This window comes from Pyrenophora tritici-repentis, chromosome 1 (assembly GCF_003171515.1).
Source record: "Pyrenophora tritici-repentis strain M4 chromosome 1, whole genome shotgun sequence".
Taxonomy (NCBI): Eukaryota; Fungi; Ascomycota; class Dothideomycetes; order Pleosporales; family Pleosporaceae; genus Pyrenophora; species Pyrenophora tritici-repentis.
In genome coordinates this window covers 9326279-9342997 of record NC_089390.1, presented here as the reverse complement: position 1 = coordinate 9342997, position 16719 = coordinate 9326279, and the positions used below count along the sequence as shown (strand labels likewise).

The 16719-nt window shown below is 50.2% G+C and overlaps 5 protein-coding genes across 5 annotated transcripts; 3 read left to right on the top strand and 2 right to left on the bottom strand.

Annotated features, from left to right (window-relative positions):
- Positions 1–2237: 2237 nt before the first annotated feature.
- On the bottom strand, positions 2238–3136 carry PtrM4_036080 (Far-17a-AIG1 domain containing protein; the record flags this gene model as incomplete). The annotated part of the gene is made up of 2 exons (XM_001939413.1): positions 2238–2677; positions 2761–3136. The coding sequence occupies 2 exons, from the start codon at positions 3134–3136 to the stop codon at positions 2238–2240; spliced, it is 816 nt and encodes a 271-aa protein (XP_001939448.1).
- Positions 3137–3816: 680 nt separating this feature from the next.
- On the top strand, positions 3817–4920 carry PtrM4_036070 (BRLZ domain containing protein; the record flags this gene model as incomplete). Its single annotated transcript, XM_001939412.1, has 3 exons — positions 3817–3837; positions 3887–3926; positions 4133–4920. 3 exons carry the CDS (start codon positions 3817–3819, stop codon positions 4918–4920), a joined length of 849 nt encoding a protein of 282 aa, XP_001939447.1.
- An 874-nt stretch (positions 4921–5794) lies between these two features.
- On the top strand, positions 5795–6643 carry PtrM4_036060 (uncharacterized protein; the record flags this gene model as incomplete). Its single annotated transcript, XM_066104139.1, has 2 exons — positions 5795–6288; positions 6337–6643. 2 exons carry the CDS (start codon positions 5795–5797, stop codon positions 6641–6643), a joined length of 801 nt encoding a protein of 266 aa, XP_065966341.1.
- Positions 6644–7132: 489 nt separating this feature from the next.
- PtrM4_036050 (uncharacterized protein) lies at positions 7133–7877 on the top strand (the record flags this gene model as incomplete). The annotated part of the gene is made up of 2 exons (XM_066104138.1): positions 7133–7812; positions 7862–7877. 2 exons carry the CDS (start codon positions 7133–7135, stop codon positions 7875–7877), a joined length of 696 nt encoding a protein of 231 aa, XP_065966340.1.
- A 5830-nt stretch (positions 7878–13707) lies between these two features.
- On the bottom strand, positions 13708–15942 carry PtrM4_036040 (uncharacterized protein; the record flags this gene model as incomplete). Its single annotated transcript, XM_066104137.1, has 8 exons — positions 13708–14225; positions 14349–14552; positions 14634–14801; positions 14868–14911; positions 15215–15239; positions 15312–15392; positions 15439–15477; positions 15561–15942. 8 exons carry the CDS (start codon positions 15940–15942, stop codon positions 13708–13710), a joined length of 1461 nt encoding a protein of 486 aa, XP_065966339.1.
- Between the last annotated feature and the right edge of the window lie 777 nt (positions 15943–16719).

Here is a 16719-nt window from a genome sequence, read left to right as displayed (position 1 = left end):
TATGCGGATCGAGCTGGGGGTACGACTATCGTAATATCTGGCGTCGGGAAGCTGCGGTACGTGAAGAGTCATGGAGATTCATCCGTCTGCACTGGAGCGAGCAAACCAATCGAGGCGGACTTGACAGTGGTAAGCACCTTGGTACTTCGTCAAACATTCCGCACGTGTTCAAAGCATTCGCGGACTTGCCGTCTTAGGATTGTGAAACACGATCCTGGTGAACTGCAAGCCATCGATGATCAACGCAGAGCCTGAACGACTTGCCGTTGCGCCGTAGTGTCATCCCAGACCGAACGTGAGACAGGGAAGTATAGCGCAAGGAAAGAGACCTGCTTCCCGCGCTTGGAGCTGATCAGCGCATCCAACAGCCTGCGCAAGGGAACTAAGTGCCAATCCGTCTCCATAGGGTTGGCGAGGTGAGGAAAACCGGGTCTATGCAAGTGCGCGGTGTGGTAGTAAGCTTCTAGCGCAATGAAAGAACTCCGGGCGGACCCGACATGCACCGTAGTTACACCGCTTGTCGGATCCGGAGCGAATGTCTTCTAGGTTTTGCCGTAGTTAGCGCTGGCGTGTACAATGTGTGCTTGGAGGTGCAGAGAAGGGCCTTGTGGATTTGTACAGAGCCGAGTATACCTACTGCTGCGTCAACGATACGCCCAGACAGCCATGGATGCGGCAGCTTGGTCAAACTTAGGCAACCAATACTGAATGCCCTGCCAACTTGTCCTTGTTGTGATCCGCGGAGCTCAACTACTAAAATGGAAAAGCAACCATGCTATATCTCAGGGCTTGACTACTAGCCCATGGGGTCTTGAAACCCCCAACGTACTGTAAACTGACATGCCCAGGATTAACGTCAACTTGGTCTACGCGAACGTGTTTCAAACTTACATATACACAGTCCTCGACCAAACGCTTGCTGGCTAGTCTAAGATAAGCCACTGTGACATGTACAGTATGCGAGAGACTATTCTCTAGTAAGTGCCGTCTGGCCTTGGAGGCAGTGGATGCCCAACACTCCCTAAAACAATTTCCTGCAGGATTACTGGGCATGATTCGTATGCAGGAACCGTGTGGCTGTCACGAGCGATATTGCCTTAGACGAATATGACGCGGCAGATAGCACCCCGGTCAGCCTGCCCTGGAAGCAGATTGTGCGAAGCTTTTAGATACGACTAAGAACAAAATTTTCCTGGTCTAAGAAAAGCGCAGCCAATCATCAGAGGGTTTAGGCGAAATACGCGGTGCATCCAACGCGCCCATCATGGGGTACGCTAGAAGCAGAATGCTTCTGGAAGCTCGACATGGCCTTCTACGTCCATTTCCGCGGCGGCTGACGGCGGCGCCATGCGTTGCCGTGATACGTAGCTGCCGTCGACCCCTCGACCCTAATTCCTGATTGAATATTTGTCTCATCTTTGCCAAATCTCACGTGTGCCTTGGTAGTTGGTTGAATGACACTGGCCCGATCGATTGGCTGTGCGTTGCTCACGTGTGCCGACCCATTGGCTATGAACCGCCGACTGTATCAATGCTCGGCGAGCGTTGCGACCCCTCACAACACCCATGGGTGGGCATCAAACGTAACGTGTGATCAACGCCAGGGCACATTGTGGGGTACTGCTGTCTTCGTGGCGACCGACTCTCGCCAATGGTCTCATGCAGGATAGCCACGCATCCCACATCAGAGCCACAGCTAAGGCGACGTGGGAATGTGCAAGAGCCTGAACAAAAGCATTTCTTCAGCATGACTACCGAAGAGGCTGGATGTGGGATGGCATTATCAGTCCCAGATGTATCGTGTGTTATACGTACGCGACGGGCCGATTGCTCAGACCAAGCTCGCTTCCCCCAAGGGTTCAAGCCTAATCAGTACCCGGCGCCAGGCCGGCTTCGGTGACGAATTCATATTACATTAAGTTACCCGAGCGGTATGCAATGAACAGGAAGAAGCAAAGCACTGGGGCAGGTAAGACCCGCGCTTAGAAGTACACGGGCTTGACCTAGGCTGTGGGTAGCCTCGCCAATATAGAGACTAAAGAGTAGAGGCTGACAGTGTCAAGAAATAGAGCATGCGCGATGACGATTGAAGATGACCAGAAATGCGGAGAATTTAGCAGGTTATTGTACATACAGGCAAGCGTCATACAGGCAAGCGTGTTGGAACTGTAATGAAAGGAACAAATATTACCGGCCGGATTGCCGGCGTACAAGGGTGGCGCAATCGAATGTGCCGGTTACTTTGGTGTGCTCTGCAATGGAAATCCATCTATTTCCGTACTGTTCTTGGTGTGTGTGGAGAACTTGCCCTTCTTGCCCAGCTTCGTCTCGGTGACCCATACGCGTAACGCGATGAGGTACCTGACGATGAGAAAGATGATAATGGCGGCGACCAAGATACCAAGAATGTATCCTGCCACGACACCAGACGAGTGTGTTTGAAGATCGAGGAAGGGGTACACATAGAATCCCTGAGTTGCGTGTGTGAGGTAGGCCAGACCAAGATAGAGGGCCAAAAGGAGGATGACTGGAATCAGATTCAACCAAGGCAGCCGCTCCGTGCGGGGGAATAGTATTTCAAAAAAGGCATATGCAGAGTTGAGGGCATGCTGGGAAGTGTTTGACCACAAGGCAAAGGTTGTAGGGAAACGACTCGCCAGAAGTCCCCAGTACACGACTGGTTTGTGTCAGTTCATAATTTTATGAAACGAAATGCAATTGTGTATTCAAACATATACACTACGTTATGTCGCAACTTACTGGTGACCAACCACGGATATACTACAATGGTGGAGTAAAACATGCTATGCGCAATCTGAAGCGCCTTTGGCCAGCGTGCCAAGAAGGGTTCTCCAGTAAGCCAGTAGCTACCAGTATGCGCAGCAGAGAAGGCATAGTAAAACGCAAGCCCCCAATATGTCAAGACAGTGAAGAAGGAGAAGGAATGCTGGGATTCGGCGGACCTGCCATGGGCCCCGTTCCATCCAAAGATGGTGAATAGAGTCGTGAAGGCGTAGAGCGCCAATAGCGCGCGTATACCGAAAAGGACGGCTGGTGGGAGGATCCAGGACGTTACAAAGCGCGTGGGATTGAAGGGTCCGGTGTATGGTGCCGTTATGCGTGGGCCAATAGCCATGTTGCGAATGCTTATTAGAATCCCTGTCGAATGACACGAGGTTTCTCCAGATGTCCGGAGCGCGCCGATAGCGAGTTCGTGTCCTTGATAGGAAGTGATGGGTGGATGACGCCAGTTGCTGACGGCGATGATGGGCGATGCTGGCGACGCTGGACGATGGCGATAGTGCAATGTGGTGTCGTGACTGCGACAAACTCTTTCTTTTGCCAATCTCGGAGGCTGAGGCTGAAAGAAGCACTTTGAGTCATGAAGCCGGCGCTAACGTCACGCTAGTGGTCCCTGCACGCCTACGATGCATGCGGCCTAGGCTCGGTGACAAAGAACCATCATGACCCGTGCCTTTGTAATGTTACGAAACTATCCCCGTCTAACATTCCAGCCTCTGGACCCGTCTCTGCCCCTCCCACGCCGCAGCCCTGGACGGGCGGCGAGGCATATTCTCGCATGCACCCCTACACTCCTGCAAACGCCGAGTCGCTAGGATGAGGCCTGCAGTGCGCTTTGGGCACTCGCACTGTCTCTTGCGCCTATGGCACATCCATCTGGTTTAAGACGAGGTGATGCCATCGTGCTCGAGCATCTTCTACCCAGAATGATCAAGCAACTAAACACCGGCTCATCCAATCTTCACATTGCCCAGTTTCGGTCATCACCTCTGCTTCGTGCCTAAGCCTATCATCATGACTGACATCAGAGTTTCTGTATGATATATCGCTCCATCTACCAACAAACACTGCTGACCAGTCGTAGCAAAAGGCTCAAAACCTTGCTCGCATTCGAGACAACCAACGTGAGTACAACCCTTTGTTCACATGCAACGCTTAGATCTCCGGTTGATCGCCCCCCCCCCTCGCTTGTACAACGTGATGGACGCCGGAGAGCGGGGACACCTCGTGTCTTTCGCAGCCTCAGTTCAGTCTGCGATGCCATTCCAAGCATAAAGCCAGGAACCTCCATTCTCTAGTCTCTGCACCATCACTGACAACCCTTGACCAGGCCGCTCACGTGCTCGACGCAAGGAATACCTGCAAGAGCTCGAGGCAAAGTTGCGGAGCTACGAACAGATCGGCATTGAAGCCTCCTCGGAGATCCAGAGTGCAGCCAGGAAAGTTCTGGAGGAAAACAAGAAGCTCAGAGCGTTGCTCCATGAAAGAGGAGTGTCCGAGTCGGAAGTCGTCGCTGCACTAGGGGGCGCATCAGATCGGCACTACGACCACATCACTGCCGGACCAAGACTGAATGCCATGCTTGAACGCAGGATCGCCACCACCAACATGGTTTCCTCGACGAGCTCCCCCATGACTTCACACATCAGGGCGGCTTCCATGCCTCGACATATCCCCTCAGTCACGCCTATCGACGTCCCACAGCCCCGCCCAACCTCCTTCAGTTGCAACGACACGCCAAGCCCCGGGTCTATGTACTCAAATGTGAGCACTCCACCACCAGTATCCTACCCTACAGCCTTCTACACCACGCCCATGTCTCCGTCAGTCGCTGAGATCAAGTCGGAGGATTCCCACTATGACTACCCCTATGAGCGCCCTTATAACAACGCTTGGGCTTATACAAGCGACTATACCTACACTGCAGACCCAGCTTCCTACTACAACAGTTCGTCATGCATCGATGCTGCCAACATCATACGCACCATGCGATCGAACATGGTACCAGAGATGGAGGCCAGTTTGGAATGCCGTACGTCTGATCAGCACTGCTACATCAACAACACAGCTGTGTACGACATGGTGGACAAGTACACGCAGAAACATGCCACAATGTGAACTATGAGACTGGAGCCTTAGGATACAAGCAGGAAACCCACTTCGAGCAAAGCCGCCTTTGCGATCGCACAAGGGGTCGGGATTAGTTAGCGCGACATACAAGTCGCAAGGCGTGTCGCGGAAGACAAGGCACTGAGACGCCGCCAGAATTTACCAGATGAAAGGGCAGGCGCGTGCAGCGCTGTGCATACCTGTCCGATGGACAGATGCAGCGGACAATGTCGCGCCGAATAGACAGACCAACATCGAGACCATGTCTCTCGGCATATGCCGACAGTACGGCAACTTTCTTTCATGCTGTCATGACATTGCAACGAGTAAGACGATAGAAGATACGCATTCAATAGTGCGCATAATAGATATGCTCATTCACAATCAAAGTCCTCTTTGTTCGAGACTCCCGTATGATTCTACCCAAGTGCAAGCTAAACCCATTACAACGTAATTATGAAGTCTTCTGGTCTGCTTCAGATTTAGGTATTCACTACGGCATTCAGACGATTCATTTTGTACTTGGTTGTCATCAAAGGTTCATCAATAGACATCAGTCATGCTGTAAATATATATTTCTTCATTGAACAGGCTGCATGCATGTACACTTGCTATGATTGTGGGTGCTGTGTTGCTTCGCTCACCCACTAGGTTTCTTTGTTCTGCCTGCCAGCCAGGCCAGCACGCAATATGTAGACAAATCTGGCATTTCGCTATTGTCCTTGGAGAACAAAGAGCTGATACCCTGAGTACTGATTTACGATTTATATTCTCTGCGTTCCTTTCGAGCCTCAATCTCTGATCCTCCAACTTGTGGTCCTCCTGGCACACCTGCCTCACGAACTGGATCGCCCCACTTTGTTGCATCGCCAAGAAAACCAACATGTTGTCTCAAGGTAAAAAGGCCGCGAGTGGCAGTAATTCGGCTGGAAAGAAAGCAGCTCCAAAAATCCCCCAAGACGATGGCGAACTAGTCAGTGTCGACTGGGTCGTACCCAAACTCAAGACCAAAGCCAAGAACAAGCAGGGACAGCGTGACCATCGACACGTCACCGCATACGCTCGGACATTGTACAATCGGCCACCTGAAGGTCTCACATTTGGGCAAGAGCCTCTCGCGGATGCTCAGTTTCGGACGCCAATCTACCAAATAGCCAAATCCAAGGACTTGGCCGATCCCGATCTAAATCGATCTAGTGCATCATTGCGCGACTTGTTTAACGCGATCAAAGAAAGTAGTCTGAATGGGCCAGCTGATCCTTATCATATCAACAATCTCTGCGCACTTTTTGGCGAAGATGAAAACACTGCGCTGGTGCTTTCAAGAGCGGTAGGAGAAGATATCTTGGTGTTGGGCGAAGATCGAGAACTCGTAGTGTGAGTACCATTATCTAATCAATCCATGACATACTGACCCATGACAAGTAACGTGGGCCCAGAAACCGCGCGTATCCAACTCATCCGCCAAGAAACAGCTGATGAGAGCGAAAGACTGGGGTATTTCATTGAGTTACCGAGGGAGACTTCAGTCACCGTCAATGGCATCACGTATGCGAATTTTACTCTTTTGTCTGATACGCCTGGTCCGCCTTTTTACATTGGGCCTCTTGAAGGGTACGCAGTGATTGAGCTTCTATCGCAGCCCGTATTCTTCTTCAGAGATCAAGCGAGCTTAAAGCAGACAGGACCAAGCAGAGTTGTGCAGCCAGAGGAGCTAAATCGTCGCAACTAACATAGACGTGATAACGTTCCTGTAGAGGAGACTGAGGTGCGATGGCAATTAGTGGTTCCTGAGACCCCATCCGCAGACTTACCCGAACTCTTCGAAGATGAATTCACAGATAACTGACAGCCGATAGAGGATGTCTGCGCCTACATGAGCAGAAGTATTCCATCGGCCGAACAGATACCTCGGAATCTTGATCTGATTCCTAGAGTCGTTGCCGCAGTCAATTACCGACAGCCTAGAGAATCAGGCTTCAGTTTCTACTTGGAAAGTCATCATTTCAGGCCAGGAAGAACATCTATTTCATACCTCAATCGCAATGGTTCACACTATTTGGTCATTGCACGAATCGACTCAGGGAACCTGAGTGTCAGAATCATGGACCCGATGGTATGGAGGGCTACACCCGAAGTTAGAAATGACGTCTATTAAGCCGCGCGTCAACTGCTGGTGGAGGACGAATGGTGGCATCATGCATTTGAATCTCAGGAAGATATGGAGAGGGCGATGCCGGACTTTGCGGCATGGGTCCCATCTGCACAAGCCACAACAACCGAAGCAAGCTTCACATATACGGTTCTGAATGCATGGGCTTTAGCTATGGGTCTCACGCCTAATCCTGCTTTTACACCAAACCAACAGCAACATGAAGTATTTTTCATCCAAGCCCAGCGTCTCTTCGATCTAGCGCTCGAAGACGGTTTAAGGTGGCAATTGCTATTTGCCTTCCTCCGCTGTACCAAATTTGTAAGGCGGACAGAAGAAGATGGAGAAGATGGAAATATCAACCTTCCTACTGTAAGACAGCGCTTCGACCAGAGCAAACGAACTTATGAGGATCTGCTCCATCGCCAGGCTCAGGCCGACACTGCTGAAGAATTTGACCTAAACTTTGACGTAGAGTATCTTCCATTGGGCCTCGAGGAAGGTTTAGCGCACAACGCGGCGTTTGCATGGGATACTTTGACCGATGTCCAACGAGGTGAAATCGTTCACCTTGTTCGCGAAGGCCAGTGGAACCTACAGGATACTGCAGATCAACTGCGGGAGCGAATCGAGCAGCGCCGCACACCTCCGAATGTTGCAATTCCACCTGCTGGAACTACCAAGAAAACAACAGGTAACTCTACTGCCGGAACTGATGATACAACAACAAGTAACCCGCCTGAAACCCCGTGCGAAAACCTAAGAAAGAGATTACGTGAGCTGCTCACAACCGAACAGAGCGCGACAGCCCTGAGCAATTTCAGATACCGACGCTCAGAATCCGCCGAGCTTGGAAGATGGCTGCAAGGAGAAGAAGCTGACATGTGTGTCTATTCTGTTCTCATGGCCATCAATGACTTGCAGGGCTACAAGGAAGGTTTCTTTATCGCACCATACGATTCAATCCAGAACGCTGGCTTAGAAGCCGCCGCTCGAGGCATGCGTCCTGGTCGTCCCTTGATCGTGCCTTATGTATACGAACACCATATTGTTCTCTTGGTCATACAGTTAGAAGACGATTATACACCCACCATGTATGTTCTGGACTCTATGTACCATTATCACAATCGTCAACGGCACGACACAATATTCAGAAACGCTTTGACCAGTCTCAGAAACACCGTCTGGTTCCGTCAACATTTCGGCGAGAGAAAGATAAATTTGCCAAAATCAGCAATATGGGTCAGAACTTCCCAGCAACCCACCACCAATGAATGCGGATACTACAGTATCCTCAACGCTTGGGGAATAGCACTAGGCTTAGAACTCAACCTAGAAGCAACAATTAGATGGACGGATGAATTCTTTAACACATTGCGAAATATTATGGATCTCGCTCGGGTCGGGCATGCAGATTGAAAACTCATCCACGATTTTCTTCGGTGTCATGGAAATGTCCGGGATGGTGTTGTTCCAAAAAACAGACAGTTTAAGAACACCCATAATACAGTAGACCAGGTTGAGGTGGATACGGACCTGGCAATGCTAAGAGATATGGACGCCTTATATTCGGATCTTGCTGCTCCGGGTGTGAACCGTGTCCCCAACCTTCAGGGGAACCGCCATACCTTAGCATTCCCTTCGGATACATGGACTCGGGATTCATGGTTGAATTACGTACCACTTCTTCAACGTTTGGGTCGGCTGGACGTTAATAGTTCAAATGGAGACCTAAAAAGTAACTGGAAAAAGCATTCGCTATATATATTCGACAGATATGACCGACCACAGGTACAAAATACGGCTTCAGCTAATGTACAGGCGTTCCGGACGTACATGACTGAGACGTATCCAAGGAACCACATTCAAGCTGCTCCTCAGGAATGGGCCGATGACGCAATTAGGTCCTAAATAAGGATGATGAAATCCGCCAGGGTAACAAGTGACTTATTTGAGGACCTTCGACCGACGGCGGAAAAGAGACCAAATGAGCCTCCTGACTCTGATACGGTGAATCTAGCCATTGTAGCAGTATTGGAAGCCATCGATACATTCCAACAACCACCAGACAATCAGAACCATAATTACGCTGGGGGTTTCACGTTAACCACCAGCACATTTATGGACTATAACTTGTATGACGGTTTTCTCGTCGACACACCTAGGCTTTCCCGCCCACGCAGGACCTGGCTCATGCCCCTCACAATGAGGACCCCCCCGCCGCCCGCAGCGGCCAATCCCACACCTTCCTTGCTATAGTCCAAGAAACTCCCCACCCGAACGCCGAACAGCCCGGTCAAATCAATACCTTCCTCCTCAACAGTTCACCAGCGGTCTTCCAGGGGCTATGCAAATACATCCAGCACCGCATTCGAACAAACGTCGAAAACATCGGATGTGTCGGCCGGGCAAGCCAGTCTCCATGCATTCACTTCTCACCAGTTAGCTCTCCTCTTATAGGACTAGCTCCTTCTGCTTAAGGGTTAGCCTCCTCTAGGCAGCACCCCGCACCATATAGCTAGCACTTCGCGGTTCTCAATACAACAACGATTTCGCCCACTCAGTTCCCCGATAGGATAGACCTTGCACCGCACCACCCCACAAGGCACCTCCGAACCACGATTCGGCTTCACTATAACCATCAACGTCGCTCCGCCACTCAGGGACGGCTGGCAATGCGGCTACCACACCGTCCTCAACGCCTGGATTGTAGCCCTCGGCCTGCACCCCAAACCCAAAAAGATCTTCGACGATCGACTTTACACCGAAATCTACACCATGATACAGTACTAGGTCAAAAGTTTCTTCCGCGCTAGCGCGCACCCCTCCCCATCAACATTCACCCACCCACCTTTGAAGCCACATAATCATGCCATCACAACGCCGAATTTTACAGGAGTTGGACCAAAATGTACGCAGGGGGCCCAACTTGACTGTGTCGCAGAGAAATCAGATTATTGGGATGCTGGCTGGTGGATGCACAGTACCTGAAGTTGCACTGGCATATGGCCGCACTGAGCGCTGCATCAGAGATCTGAGGAACAAGCACCGCCAGACTGGCAAAACAGAAGATAAACCTCGCTCTGGCAGACCTCCAATACTATCAATTCACTAGAAGAAAATCATATACCGGAAGGCCCGCGCTGCTCCAAAGATTGAGTACTCAGAGCTCGCCAAACTCGGGGCCTTTGTCACACTAGATGGCACCACTTTGAAGCCACCTAGTCGCAGTACACTTTACCGATGCCTTCAGAGACGTGGCCTAATTAATTCCCCGTGCAAAAGGCGTCCAAAACTCAACAGGGGCCATGCTCTTAAGCGTTTGCAGTTCTGCAGGCAGTACAGAAACTTTCGATGGGGTCAGCGCACGCTTAAGTTCTCAGATGAGTGCTTAATTCAGAAGGGCGCAGGCAACAACCAGGAGTAGTGCTTTCGTTGTCCTTGGGAGAAATGGAAGCCAGAGATGATTACTACCATTGGCACTAGGCGCAAGCCAGCCCAGATGGTGTGGGCGTCAGTGTGGCTGGATGAACGTGGTCAGCCAAGGAGGAGCAACCTTGTCATCATGGAGCGTGATCTACAGGCCAAAAAGAAGGGATATTCTAGTAAAAGTTACATAGAGGCCTTGACAAAAGGTCTCCTGCCTCATTACCGCCATTCTCAGCTATTTATGCAGGATAACGCTGCTATACACACCTCTCATGCTGTCAGATAATAGCACTGTTGAAGATGAGAGCGTACAGACGCTGGGTTAGACTAGCGCGACCCGGCATCTGAGAGAGCCAATCGGATCACAGGAAGGCTTGGCACCCCCTAGGTGTGCCCACAACCGTAGACAGAACCAACACACAATCAACAATCAATATCATCACCATTATTACCTATTTCATCAGTATTCCAGATGAGAGTGAATATCTGACACATGCAGTAAGAGCGTTCTTTCTTAGGCACCACATCAACACTATTGTCTAGCCACCTTATTCACCAGACCTCAATCCAATGGAGCACCTTTGGTGGCATCTCAAGAAGCGCATGTTTAAGTATTATCCCCAATACAACAACTATAGTATAGCTACAGAGGAGTGGGAAGGATTCTGTGAGGCTTTAAAGGAGTGCTGGCGTAGCATACCGGGGAAGCTCATCAAGACACTTATCATGTCAATGCCGCGCCGCCTTCAGGCCTGTAGACGTGCGCGAGGCTGGCAAACTAAATATTAATACTGTACACTTTATTTAGTTCAAAATTATTCAAAAGTATTGTGTTTTGGCTGAGTTATTCACTGCTAAAGTTTGGGCTGCAGATGTTAAAGTTGCGCTAAGCGAGCTCGGCGGAAGAAACTTTTGACAACCGACTGTACAAGTCGCGCTGGCCGGTATCCTCGACTGGCGCACCTTAGCCGTTTGAATCACAGTCCGCCGTCTATCACGTGAAAGACACTTTACAGATGTACCGCTGAACCGGCGCTTTTCCTTTACAGTGGCGCAGACGGATGAGCAGGATTTGTTGGATAGCATTGATAACACGTACCGGCGCCAAGATGCGGCGTTGCAAGACCTGACGGAGGAGGACGTGCCGTATGTGCGCAATAACATTTACAGCCCCCTTTCCAGAGCCGAACGAAGGGCAAGGGCAAGGACAAGGGCAGGATAATGGCAAGGGTAAGGGTAAGGGGAGTTTGAATAGGGTGGTTGATGATGGGGATTCGGTGGGCTGGGCCAGGAGTGGGAAGAGGAAGAGGGGTTATGGCAGGTTGGAGGATTTGGGTAAGCCTTGGAAGAGGCAGAGGGTGAGGGGGTGATGTCTTTGGTTTCCTTGATTTGTACTAATACCTGTGTTTCTGATTTCCTTTCGTGTTAGTTATGAGTGGGGTTTCTCTTTTAGGAGTTTAGGGGTTTACGGTAAGGAACGTTGATATTTAGTGTTGACTGTTGTATTGTATTTGTCTCATCTATGACTACTCGAACCCAAAGTCTACTTTCTGTATGAGTCCGGAGTGAGCGAGCTGACCGTGTGCGATGGTAAACATGGGGCTGCGCTTTAAAGCAATGATGAATGCCGTCTTACAGTTTATGTATACAAAGGGGCGGAAGCCACCACAACTTCAACACTACGAAGCATCCTGTGCAGAAGAGTCAGCACTCTGCGGTGACAGAAGGTTACAGGAGGCAGCATCCTGCAGTTTGGTGCTGCACTGCACTTCACTCCAATAGCCATGCGCTATTTTAAACCAAGTATAGCTGCCCAGAGAGGGATTTTTGCTGTCCAACGTTGCGCAAATCATACGCTGCTCAGCTGCAGACAAACTCTAGCTTATGGTGAAATTTAGTCATTCCCTTCGATATCCATGGTAAAAGGTAGTCAACAAGGATTCAGAAGCTTTTATTGCATCTTAAATCTACTAATTTGCTCTGGTAAGCTATTCATGAGGAAAATCCATCGGATGTTTGTTTTAATGACTAATAGAGGCTCTCCGTCTGTCTAATCACCGCCGGCGGGACCACCCTAACTAAAAACCGACGCTAGACGCGTTTACATCGACAAAAATGCGGCGCGAATCACTAATACATCCATCCAGCCCTCATTCACTTCACTTACCACCCAGAATCCTGGTTTCGAGATGGAAAGTTTCGACCTGATAACCGACTGGAGCAATATCAGGGCGAGAAACAAGGAAGCAAAGATAAGAAGCTAACAGAAGATAAGGGAGAACAGTACATTGTCACTAAATACCTTAGTAATACCTTCATCTAACAAAACATTCTTAGCTGCCAGCCCAGATAACCAACCCATCCCACACAAAACCTCACTCACAATCAGAAACATCCGATATGAGATCAACATCTCCCGCACCCACGCATAACAGCTCACGCTTAGCATCCCACGCCTAGCAGCCCACGCATAGCATCCCACACCTAGCATTCCTCCTCACCACCAACAATCCCCCCCCTAGCCAATAACCCCAGCCAACACCCCCATCCACTCCTCCATCCCTTATCAAACTCGCCCCCCAAAAACATCCAATTAAACTACCGCCAATGATGCCGCTCCCTACCTACCACCTCCCGCTCCCTACCCCACCCACCAACCCCCTTCCCTACTTCCAACATCAACATCAACACTTGCTGCATCAGCACCAGACTTGTCAACAAACAAAACAAAACAGGATTTTGAGCCTATCCTGACTTGATTGGAAAATTGGCGATCGCGCGTCCTGTATTGATTGTTTAGTGTTAAGTTTTAGGTAATCCTAATTGAAGATTGATTAATTCCTAGTGTTTTAATTGCAATCGCGACTGTAATTATATACAAATTATTAGCTAGTGTAATCCCACTCGCATACCTTGTAGACGTCGTTAATCTTCTTATCTAAAATCAGCGCCTCTGCGTCAGCTTAGTTTTAAGGCTTAAAGCCTGCCGCCCGCTAACTCTTTATACACTGCAGTGCCGCTAGTAAGTTGCTACTAATCTTGCGCCTCCGAGGCTCTAACAGGTCACCTAGTTCACTAAACATGCGCTCACAGTCGCAGCTAGAGGCAGGGATTGTAAGGACGTCGATCGCGAGCTGCGCTAGCTGCGGGTATTTAGGGCGTAGGTCCTGCCAATACTTAATCAGATTAAGTCTGGAATTAAACTAAGCGTCATCCTAAGGCAGCTCGAAGCGCCGCCAGCGCTCTAGCTGATCCACCCCTACTACCTCCGCCGTCTGCTCAGTGTTGACCATAGCCGCTGTTGCGTCGCGGATAGAACTTGTACGAGGCGCTAGAGTGCGCGCTAGAGGTGCCAGAGGGCGCCTGTACTGCGCCCAAAGTTGCTGTAGTCTAGCTTCACCTGCGCGGATCCACGACGGCTTGTCGCGCCAGCTCTTCTCGCAGCAGCTTTTGTAGTATAGATAGAGGCAACAGGCAGCGTAGTAGGCGGGAGAGTCGTCGAGGAGGAGGTAATAGCGGTCGAGCTTGTGCCAAGCAGCGCGGAGGTTAATTACGAGGTAATCCTCTAGGGAGTGAACTTCGTTGTGATTAACGCCGCCGTACGGCTTAAGAGCTGTTTCGTAGGCTTTTAGCACGGCCTCGTAGACTAGATATACCTCGTAGATTGCGCCAAAGCTGCCTAAAGTACCGCGGGCTTTAAGGCTTCTTGTAGCCTCCTTCAGCGGCTTCAGTACTGCGATATACTTAGTAATTACTGCCTAGTCTGCCGCAGTAAGCCCGCCCGATCTCATCCACGCTGGGGCATCTAGCAGCTTATTGCGGCGGCTAGCAGCGTACGCGTCGTCGCGAGCCTAACGCTCTATGTGATCGCTAGCGTACTTGTCAACAGCGTCCTTTAGCAAAACTGCGCGCTTAAAGGTATCGTGATAGCTGTTCCACCGAGTAACAACAGGTTTCACTAGCTCTAGTATCGCAGTAGTGGCGGCATGCGGGAGCGCATTAACTAAGCGCTGAGCGTCCTCAAAGAGTGCATGTTGCTTAGGCGTATTAATGTAGTTTACTATCGCGATAAGTACGCCTAAAGGTCACTCGCAACGCCACTCCTTTAAGTATTGCGCCTTAACTTTCCACTCGTCCTTACTATTGTTGTACGCCTCCTTATCTACACCGAATATAATTGCCTGCCTAATAAGATTCAGCGTATGAGGCGCGCAACGGAGCCGGCGGTGAGCTTTAACAAAGCTGTGGAGGCGAGCGAGGTTGGTAACAGCGGTATCGTTAGCGGATACGTTGTCGAGTATAAAGTAGCCTAGCTAGGTGCTACTAATGCCGAATTCTTGCAGTACTATAGTAACAACTTCGGCGATTTTCTCACCCGTGTGGGCGCCCGTAAGCTGCGGCAGGGCAATAGGCAGGTCCCTAATAGTGCCGGCAGAGTCAGCAAAGTGAGCAACAATGCCTATAAAGCCGCGCTTGCCACCTTTCGTTGTCTATCCGTTAAAGCTCACGTGGATCTTACTAGACGCGTTTAACAACAACAAAATAACCTTTAGCTAAAGGTAGCTATACAACCTTATAACATATCGCGAAACGCTATTATAACTTGTCCACAACGCTTCCGCTGCCTCTAGGTTAGCGTACGCAATTATATCTTAGAACGACTGCGTTTTAAACTCGCGTAATAGGTGGTTGTTGTTAATAAGCCAGCTCACTACTACGTACCTAAAGCCAGCAACGTCGAAGTTGCCTACTATGTTAGCAACCTCCTAGCTAACAACAACGCCTTTATGGGCTGCCTATTGCAACGAGCGTTGCCTACCTAGCAGCGCCTTTAGCGCTACAACACTAGCTTTTGTTATGTTGTAGCCAAGCTTAACCTGGGCGAGGTGGCGTAGCGCAGCTGTCGTTAATGACGTCGTCTTATAGATAAAGCTCTGGTGGCTTACACGGCGCTGGTGGCAGTACTTGCACACCTAGAACGTGCGCTGTGGAGCTTTAGACTTGCTAACTCGATAGCCATAGTTGTATACCTAGCTTTTCTTATATCGTGGTGTACGCAAAGGCTTACAGTAACCAGGTAATTGATCCCATACAATGCCCGCGAAGTCATCCGCAAGGTGGCTATCTAGGCCTCCATCACTGCCTTCATCACCGCTATTAACAACCTCAAGCACTTCGGTAGGCGCGTTAGTGGCAGCATTCGAGCTTTTAGTAGGCGCAGCGATCGCGTTTTCCAGCAACAAATAAAGCAGCTGCCTTTCGAACGGATGCTCGTCGGTCGCCTGGCTTGCGGCAATAGCCAGCGCTTTGCGTGGTGAGGTGTGTATAGGTATCTCAGGCGGCGTAGCCTCTACAGGGATAGGCTGTGAGGCAGTGCCTTGGGCTGTTTTGGCGCGCTTTGGAGCTACTTTGTGCGCTTCAGCGCTGCGTTTTGAGCGTACAGGAGGCATATAGGCTGCGGCGGCAATGAGTGCTAGGTGACTAAGCGAGCATCACTAAGTGAGTGTGTGGGAGATAGTGGGTGCTGGAAGAATTGAAGGATTGAACTGAGGTGGTATTGTGTGTATGTATGTATGTATGTATTGTTTAACGTCCTATGAAAGCCTCCCAGGGGGCATGAAAGACGGGTAGCGCCCTGTATGGTACTCAGGTGCTCCTATTCTTTGGGTGTTGGCAGTGTGTGCAGTCTGGTAGGGTAATTTCCGCCAGTTGAAAAGACTCTATCTAGGTTCCGGGCTGTGGGGCTGTGGATGTGTTGAGCAATGAAGCAGAGCTCTTATTCTGGGGCTAGTAGGCCTAGGGCGTTAGCGTTGAAGCTGGGGGAGGAGGTGTAGAGGTGGTAAATGAGCGAGGGACTGATGACATAGACATAAGCGGCTAAAGGCCGCCTAGTAATGTGTTTTGTAATGCCGAAACTAAAATTATCGCCGGCAGATTGTTGTGAAGTACTTGGTGAGCTCCAAAAGTGACTCGAAGTGTTCAGGCTCAGTAAGTAGAGCCTTAAGGTACCTGACGGCCTCTTTCATATTGCTTGGGGGGCTGGATGGTCGGAGCGGCCATCTGCTAAAAGAGCGTCTTGTTTTTCTGCAGAAGAGCATGTGCTCAGGTGTTTTGAGTCGCCCGCAAGAACAATTCAATTCTGCTGTGTCGTGTCTGAATTTGATGTGGTACCATGCAAAGTCCCCATGTCGTGCAGGTGGTATTGTGTGAGGCTACGAACTGTATAT